At 51.5% G+C, this 9,306-nt stretch overlaps 1 protein-coding gene across 2 annotated transcripts in view; it reads right to left on the bottom strand.

Annotated features, from left to right (window-relative positions):
* Nucleotides 1-9,306, bottom strand: part of Tmem63b (transmembrane protein 63B) — a 26,551-nt gene that overhangs the window by 4,811 nt on the left and 12,434 nt on the right. For both annotated transcript variants that reach the window (XM_005359838.3, XM_005359839.3), the window contains 9 exons: nt 8,868-8,938; nt 6,150-6,230; nt 3,540-3,663; nt 2,413-2,546; nt 2,154-2,291; nt 1,880-2,033; nt 1,053-1,159; nt 770-856; nt 593-658 (listed from right to left, as the gene is read on the bottom strand). In XM_005359838.3, coding sequence (XP_005359895.1) covers nt 593-658; nt 770-856; nt 1,053-1,159; nt 1,880-2,033; nt 2,154-2,291; nt 2,413-2,546; nt 3,540-3,663; nt 6,150-6,230; nt 8,868-8,938 — 962 coding nt within the window. The remainder of the gene's footprint in view (nt 1-592; nt 659-769; nt 857-1,052; nt 1,160-1,879; nt 2,034-2,153; nt 2,292-2,412; nt 2,547-3,539; nt 3,664-6,149; nt 6,231-8,867; nt 8,939-9,306) is intronic.

Below are 9,306 nucleotides of genomic sequence, written 5' to 3' on the forward strand. Positions count from 1 at the left end.
TGAGTGAGGTGGGGAGGACACTCCACGGTCACACCTGAGTGAGGTGGGGAGGGCACTCCACGGTCACACCTGAGTGAGTGTGACACACTTGAGAGACACAACTTGTGCTGTATAAGCAACCCTGAGCTTTGTGCCCCAGAGCGGGCCACTCTGAGTTGTGAATCCAAGAGACCTCAGTATTCTAGGGACCCTCAGGGATACTCTAAGGGTCCCCAAGTCACCCCCAAATTATGACCAAGTTCCCACTACAGACATCTCCCCGACTTCCTTGTTGAAATCTAAGACTCCTAGCAGTCCTAGAATAAGAACCTGAGACCGCACAGAAGCCCCCACCTAAGAGTTCTGAAGACTTAGATCCCCCCTTGAGCACACGCTCAGCTCAATTCAGGTGCATTCCTGAGCATGAGCTCAACACACTCCATCCAAGGACATAGCCTGTGGGTGTCTTCTTTCGGATAACCCAGTAGATGTGGGGTGTTAACCCCACCCCACACAGCTGGAAGCTTGGTGACACCCTCCTATAAAGGCTAGAAGTGTCTCAGACACATCCACCCGCCGTCCGCCTCTCTCCCCAAGAGTTCTGATCACTCACTCAAACCGAATAGCTGCCTCGGCCAGGAATTTCTTGTCAAAGAGCCAGCGGAAGAAGAGGTCTAGGCTGCAGGGAGGAGAGAAGGATGGGAGGTAGAATGGCAGAGCAGCAGAGCGCCCGCAAGTTTGGGGACAGGTAAACCTCCACCCCGGCTCCCCTCGGTCCCACGACACTCACCTGCTCAGTCCCAGCGAGGGCAGAAGCAGCACCATGAAGATGAGGAAGGTGTAGCACTTGTGCATCGTGGTCCTGTTTTCCCCGGAGCTATGAGGGTGGGCAGGCGGCAGAGCACAGGCCAAGATCAGGGCAGGGCAGCCCATCCTGGGACAATGTCCCAGGAGGCTCCCTTGGATGGTGGGGGTCCCCTAGGTGAAGGTACAGGGCCCAGGGCAGGGACCCTTCAGGGCAAAGGGCTGGCTGCCCAGAGACAGGGTTGGCAGGTGCAGTGTGGGCAGCTTACCGTGTCCAGTGTGCTTCGAAGAAGGCAGAGTAGTAGACGATGGTGGGGAGCAGGGCGGAGAAACACCATAGCAGTAGTGTAGGGAAGAACTGAGTGATGATGGGGTTCTGTGGGGGGGGGGGGACAGGGAGTGTCATTAGGGGTAGCTGGGTGAGCCTAAAAGTCCAGAACACTCGGATGGCTAGGGGGTGGAGGCTAGGGCCATGAAAACAGCTCCAGGGTAATGCTGACGGTGAGTATCTGCTGAACACCTACTATGTGCTGAGCGCTTGTGCACGCTCTACATATTAAATCACACAACCAGAAGCCAACCTAGGCTACAAGACTCGATGGCTGGGCCAGTTAGTGAGCAGAGGGATGGGGTTTGCACTGGGGCCGGCATCTTGTTTACTGAGCTTCTGAGTGCTGAAGTCCATGGCAGGAGGGGCAGAGGAGGCCAGGCAGCCATGTGTGTACCCTACTGTCATCTGAGCAGCCTTGAGCTTCAAGCTGACAAGAGGATCTGAATGTTCACATGAACGTCAAGGGGCCAATCTAAACCTCCCATTTTTCAGAGAGTGGAGAAAAGGGGCCTTATCCAAGGTCATGCGCCCTCCTGGGGGGTTTCTCCAGGAAGTGTAAACCCAAGAGTGGCCTCTCCTGAGGGTAGGATGTGGTGGAACCCAAGGGCAGGCATGGTGGGGAGGTATGCTGCCTGGTCCTTGGGAAGCATCCTGGAAGAGCAAGGCTGGGACCACTGGAGCCAGAACTACACTAGGATGAGGGGATGCTGCCTGGCGTTGATGCTCACACCACATCATGGAGGGCTGGGTGGGCATGGGCCTCACATTGAGGTATTCCACAGGCTTGGTGACGTTGAACTTGTCCATGGTGGTGATGATGATGGCCGGGGTGGTGAGAAAGAAGAGCAGGATGAAGAGGACCACATTGATAACCAGGCAGCGCAGCCACCAGATGAAGCCTCGGATGGACAGGTGCTCCCTGGGAAGGTGAGGGAGGGTCACTTTGAGGATTGCGGACTGACTGGTCTCTGGCAACATCCACCTCCCTCTCCATCATCTCCCTGCTTTAGGAAGCCCCATTCCACCTGCCGTGGCTCACCAGTAGATGTTCTGGGGGTCCGGAGCATAGGTCACGGTCCAGTTGGAGATGTGCAGGGCCTCGCTGCAGGAAGAGGCACGCGGCTCCCCACGGCAGGCACAGCCCTGGCATTTGCACACGTTGAAGTCCTTTAGGATGCTGGGGGTGGGGGGGAGGTGGATACTTGTTACTGCAGCAGAGACTGGGGACCACAGTGTCAGAGAGAGGTCCAGGGCAAGAGGTGGGGGTGGGGGATCGTGTGATGATGACAGCGACTCACATGGCTGTGATGGTCTCATTGTGGAAGGTGACAAAAGCCATGCCAAGAGGCTTCTCATTCACCTTCTCCTTCTCTCGCCTGTAGTCTTCCTTCAGCCTCTGCTCCAGCTTTGTGTAGTACTCAATGGCCTCCACCTATAGGCGGGAGGGCCAGGGGCTCTGGTCAGAGCTGGGAGGCACCCGCAGCATCAGCCAGCAACTCCTGAGGCTTTCTGGTATGTCTGGAGTCGTTCTGTCCCCGCCTTAGCCTTGCAAGGTGGGCACAATGAACCCAGTCTCAAGGGGGAAACCAAGGAATGGGGTAATTAAGAAACTTGTTAAAAATAATTCACGTTTTCCTCCTTCCCTTCCATCGCTCCTCTTCTTTCTGGAAGCTGCTATGCAGTCAAGATCTGTCTTAAACTTGAGCTCCTCTTGCCTCAGCATCCCAAACAATAGGATTACAGGTCTGGACTATTTCACTAGCTTCTCAGCTGACTATTTTTAAAGAACAGGGTCTCATGTCGCCCAGGCTGGCCTCAAACTCTCTTAAGTAGTGGGTATGACTCTGAGCTTCAGCTGCTCCTGCCTTCACCTCCTGAATGTTGAGATCCCAGACAAGTGGCACACCTGATTTATGTGGTACTGGGGATCAAACCCATGACCTCTGTATGCTAGGCCGGCACTGACTGACACCCCCAGACCCTCGCTATGCTCGCCTAATCTATGGTTTTAAAAGTTATCAGAAACCGGACAAACCCAACAGTGAGAACGGGGGCTGCAAGGGCCTGCAAGATGGCTCAGTGAGTAAAAGGAGCTTGCAGCTAAGCCTGAGAACCAGAGTTTGAGCCACATATGGTATAGAGAACTGACTCATAAACTTCTCTGACCTCCACACATGCACCATGGTATACCCTCCCCTAAATAAATATTTAAAGAAAGAATCAGGGGTTTCATGGGCTCCATAAGGAGGCGGAGGCTTGTCTGGGGTAGGGCCCTGGGCACTCTTCCTCTGGGAGTCTGTTTACCTTTGGGTCTTATTGTCCACCATACCTGTTTGTCTTCGGATAGTGGACTGATCTACCATGTCCACTGAGACCTGTCCAGCCCTCCCCAGCCTAGCCAGGGACCCTGGGCACCTAAAGGTACCTGCTCGCAGCCTCGAACCACACAGCAGCAGAGGTGGCCACACGGTTTGGGGTTGATCATGGTAGGTACATTTTCCTTGCTCTGCAGGTTCGTGAAGTAGAGTTTTCCCCGCTCAGCCTTCTTCCTGTAGGACCCGGGGGGCCAGTCACCCGCCACTTAGTGTGTGAGGATGGCTGGGAGGTGGGGTGCGGAGCTGAGTTGAGCAAGAAACCCAGTTTTTTGTTGTTGTTGTTGTTGTTGGTTTTTTTTTTTTTGGTTGTTGTTTTTTTGAGACAGGGTTTCTCTGTGTAGCCCTGGCTGTCCTCGAACTCCCTTTGTAGAGCAGGCTGGCCTCGAACTCACAGAGATCTGTGTGTCTCTGTCTCCTGAGTGCCGGAATTAAGGGTATGTACTACCATCACCTGGCAAAACTCAAAGCTTTTTAACTGTGGGCTGTGATGTGGGGTTGCATAACTGAACTTGGGGGTTATGAGTATCAGGCACCGGCCAAAGGCAACAGCCAATCACATCCTGCACCTGAGGTGTTTCTGCAGAGCTCGCCTGTACTGGAGCCTGCAACTCCACTATAGCCTTGGTTCTGGACACTGCTTGCTGTTTGCGTGGCCTTTGCCACAGTGCCAGAGACACTGCAAACATTCTGTCTCAGACTGCGCCAATGAGTCGCTGTGACCGCACTGTGCATACAAAGCCTTCTGCTCTCATAGAAGAATAATAATGGCTTAATTACAAAAAACAAAGAGTTAATATCTCCCTGTGTTATTGCCCGTATCTTTGGTACCATGTCAGACATAGTACATTCATCTTAGGAGTGTGCTCCCATCTTGTTTGTGCTGTGTGCGTGTACTGGTACATGCATGTTCACATGTGTGTATTCATGTATGCATGCGCATACACACAGAAACAAGGTGCTGACATTGGGCGCATCCCTCGATTGTCTTGTCTTACAACAGGTTTGTCTTTTCTTTTTTTTTTTGAGAGGTCTCTCTATTATATCATGTTGGTTGTTCTGGAACTCACTATGTAGTAAACCAGGCTGGCCTTGAATTCGGAGCCGCCTGCCTCTGCTTCCTGAGTGTGCAAACCACACTGCCAGGCTTATATCTTAGTTTTTGAGGCAGGGTCTTTTACTGAATCTGGAGCTCATAAATTTGGTCAGGCCGGAAGGCCAATGAATCTCAGGGATTGCCTGTCTCTGCCCTCGCAGTACCAGGGTTATAGCTGTGCCTGGGGCTTGTTTTTCCCATGAGTGGTGGGGCCCCAAACACTGGTCCTACTCTTGTATGACAAACCTTTGCCCACTGACCCATCTTCCCAGCCCGCTCTCTTCACTAGCTGATAAATAGAAAGATTATATAAGGACCAAGGGACTTTATTTTAATGCGTGGAGGCGAGAGGATAACTCAGGCACCATCCTTACTCTAGCCATCTACCTTTGAGGCGGGGTCTCTTGGCTTTGCCTCACCAACACTGGGGTTACAGGTGTGTGCTGTGACAATGACATCTTTCTGTGGGTTCTGGGTATTGAACTTCTTGCAAGGCATTTTCTTTGCCGACTGAGCTAGCCGTCTAGCCTTCTAGCCCCAGGAATTGTCTTAAAATAAATTTGTTTGTTTGTGTTTTGGTTTTTGAGATAGGGTTTCTTTGTAGCCCTGGCTGTCCCGAAACTCACTCTGCAGACCAGGCTGGCTTTAAACTCAAGAGATCTGCCTGCTTCTGCTTCCCAAGTGCTGGGATTAAAGATGTGTACCATGACCACCTGGCTCTTTCTTTCTTTTTCTTCTTTTTTGTTTTAAAATAGGGTTTCTTTTTGTGTAGCCATGGATATCCTGGAATTTTGCTCTGTAGACCAGGCTGGCCTCAAACTCAGAGATCCACCTGCCTCTGCCTCTCGAGTGCTGGGATTAAATGTGAACGCAACAACCACCCAGCTAAAATAAACATCTTTCTTTCTATTTTTTTTCTATTTTTTTTTCAAGACAGGGTTTCTATATATAGCCTTGGCTGTCCTAGAACTCATTCTATAGACCAGGCTGGTATTGAACTCGCAGAGATCCACCTGCCTCTGCTCCTGAGTGCTTGGATTAAAGGCATGTTCCACTACTGCCTGACTAAAATAAATTTCTTTATGATTTATTCTCAGTAAATGTTTGGCTTATATTCCTATTTATATTCCTACAAACCTGAGGTCATGTAAATTTTTCTCAAATGCAAAGGGGTTAGGAGTGGACAAAAATTCAGGTCCCCAGTGACAGGGGCTGTCTTGTTATCAGGTTTGTTTAGTGCACAGGGCTCAGCAGCAGTGGTCCCATCCAAGGACCTCCCTGCCCATTTCTAGAGGGCCAATTTTTCTACTAGTGTGCCATAAATTTCTCGTACTGTAGATGAAGAGGGTTAAGTCCTCAGACGTGAGGACTGTAGACCCCCTCCCTCTTGCAATACACTCTAAGACCCCAGACCTTGGAAGTAACAGAGACCCCCAAGGTTGAGCTATATTCAAAACGCACAAGGAAACAACTGAAAAGGGAGCCAGGTTCCCACACGGTAGCCAAGGTTCCCTCCACAACGAGCTGAGGGCCCTTGGTGTTAGCCTCCCCGGCCCCAACCCAGTACCTCTCGGCGTCAAGGAACATAAGACGAGCCACGTTGTAACAGGGCCGGGCTTCCAGGACGGTGCAGTTGGGGTAGGCCTCCCTGAAACACAGTTCAGCTGTCATGCTCTGCAGGCCCCACCCACTGCTTATCCTGGCTACCATCCAGGGCGCCAGCGCATCAACACATGCCCAGTGTACCCCATCTCAGTCTAAGTGCTCCTCAACAACAGAACTGTGAAACAAACAAACAAACTGCCTGGTGGTGGTGGTGCACACCTTTAATCTCAGCACTCGGGAGGCAGAGGCAGGCAGATCTCTATGAGCTTAAGGTCAGCCTGGTCTACAAAGACAGTTATAGGACAGACAGGGCCACACAGAGAAACCCTGTCTTGAAAAACAAACACAAAGAACAGAACTTTAAAGTCCTTCCTCATGTTATGAGTGGGGCCTGGGTGCAGGTATGCATTCAGACTGTGTAAAGGCAGAGGGCAACAGTAACCCAGGCTATGTGAGGAGATTCCTGTGTGGAGTTGAAAGGCCAGGCCTGTGGTCTGACTCTTGCCCAGGGCTGGGTACTGAGGTTCAGAGAAACTGTCTCTAGTTACAGGCTGTTCTCTAAGCTCTGTTCCCAGAAGCCCTGGTCCTGATCCAACACTTGGCCTTGACTTTGGATTTATTCCAACCAATCTTGGCCTAAGACCAACAAGAAACTGGTCCTGAATCTGATCTCTAACCCTGGCCATGACCCAGGCCCAGGGCTGACCCCTCTCCCCAACCTGAGTATGGCGAGTTGCCCTGACTCCCCGGCACGTGGCTCTGGAGAGCATTCACAAAATGCTTGCTGATCTACCAAGCGGTGTCCTTCCCACGTGACTGCAAAATGATCCAGTCCTTGAGCTTGACTCTTTCATCTTTTTTGATGTTTTATTAAAATGAAATGAAGGGCCACCAAGTATTTGAGACATGTGATATAAAGTTCCATAGTAGCAAAGACGAACGCCACAAACTCACGACAATTTAGAGACTCACACCTGGCCTGGCGTCCTTGGAAACGAACTTGCTAGGTGGCCACAGCTCTTTCCTTCATGGCTCTGAGCTGCTGTAGGCTTCCTCTTTGGGAGGGCAAGCGCTCACCCTGGCCAGACTAATGGCAAATCCCTTAAAGCTAACCACACAGGCACGGTGATTCTACACAAAGGGTGTTCTCTACTTCTTCTGGGGCAAACCACCTGGACCACGAGTCCCAGTGAGCACTGATGACCGCTCAGTGTGGACAAAGGCCATCCCCTGGTCATCAGCACATACAGAGTTCTGTCCGACAGCCTCCCCACGGTAAGTGCCCACCAAAGCACGTGAATGGACAGGGGGTGAAAGGTGGATTTCATTATGCTCAACCCCACTGCAAGCCCCAGACTCCAATAAAGACCAGATTCTCTTCACTCCTCCTTTGAGTGAGGATAAACTTTAACCACAGGCTGTTTCCTAACAAAGTTAGAGACCGACTCCGAAAGCAGCCCAGCCAGGACACGTCAGTCTAGTCTGGCTTTCTGCCTTCCACAGCACACAGTAGGGTAGCAGAGACTTGGCTCCAGTCCCAGGGCATCCGTCTCCCTCTCTGGCTTCCACAGGCACTGTGCCCACATGGTACACAGACATCCACAGTCAAAACACCCATACACATAAAATAAAAATAAGTAAAATTTAAAAAAGAAAAGAGTAAGTCCTGAATCTGCCTGAATCCTGAGCTTGAACCAAGACCAGTGATGCCACTTGTCACAGACACTTGCCGGCTCCTATTGACTCGTCCCTTGTCACAGTCACTGGCTGGTTCCTAATTTGGGTTACAGATTGATTTGGACCAATCTCAGTTCAGACCCTTGACTAACTCCTGCAGCGGATCTCCATGGTGTGACCCTTGAGCTAGACGACCTTTCATTCATCTCTCGCCATGGTAACTGAAGGAAGCTTGGTGGTGAATAGCAGTGTGACCATACCTCGAACCCTGTTTGCAGATACTATATCCCTGCAGCTGGGCTCTTAACTTTTTGTTTGTTTTTTGAGAAGGGTTTCTCAGTGTAGCCCTGGCTGTCCTGGAACTCTCTTGTAGACCAGGCTGGCCTCAAACTCACAGAGATCCGCCTGCCTCTCCCTCCTGAGTGCTGGGATTAAAGGTGTGCACCACCACAGCTGGTAGCCCTTGACCCTCTACACCGTGGGCTCAACACCAAGGTGCCTGTCAGGCGCCTGAACTGAAGAGCCAGAGAAGCTGAGGGAACACAGGCCAACCTCCTCAGACTCCTTCAGAAGCCCCCTCAGCCCATGAGCTGCCCCACAATGTCTGCATATGTACCAAGTGCTGATAATAATTCTGAGGCAGTTGCCACCTCAGGACCCAGTTCTAGGCAGGAGGAGGGAGAGGAAGGAAACAAATGTCACAGGCTGTATTCTTCACAATTCCATCTTATTTCTCTCATTTACTAATTTTTTTTTTTTTTGAAGGGCTAGGGATCAAACCTAAGGCCATGGGTGACCCTTAGCCCCGCCCAGTTCTGAAGGGGCTGTCACTCAGGAAAGTGGGAACACAGCCCAGCTTGGGATGTGAGGCCTTCCTCCGATCTGCTCCCCTCAGCCTGGGCTCCAGACCACTGAGTATGAATCCAAAGGTGCAAAGATGTTCTTGGGGCTGATGGGTAAGCAAGAGTCTGCATGCCTGAGGTGGGGTGGGCTGCTTACTCACTCAAAATGCTTCTTGATTTTTTCTGACTCTGCATACTTGGAGATTCCATTGATGAAGAGAGTCCGCTTTACCTGTGGAAGAGGACAGCAGGCATGTCTTCCTGCAGGTGGGCTCCAGGAGAGCCAAAGGGGCAGAGGGGTGGGAGCAGGCCTTGGAAACCTGTTAGGTCCCAGTGGAGTGTCAGTAACAGAAGCCTAAAGGTAGAGCCATGTGCTGTGAGGGGTTCAGGTGGACGCCTAGATCCCTGGGGACCTGGCACAGTGGCTGGCGAAGAACAAACATTTGGTCCAGGCTGGGTGAATGGCTGCAGAAGGTAAAGGAATTTTCCCACCATCCACATTAAGCAAGACAACAATACAACCATCCAATGGAAGTACCAGCCACGGCCATTTCCCACGGCCAGGAATACAACCATTGACAGCACTACCAGCCACGGCCA

Source organism: Microtus ochrogaster, linkage group LG2 (genome assembly GCF_000317375.1).
Source record: "Microtus ochrogaster isolate Prairie Vole_2 linkage group LG2, MicOch1.0, whole genome shotgun sequence".
Taxonomy (NCBI): Eukaryota; Metazoa; Chordata; class Mammalia; order Rodentia; family Cricetidae; genus Microtus; species Microtus ochrogaster.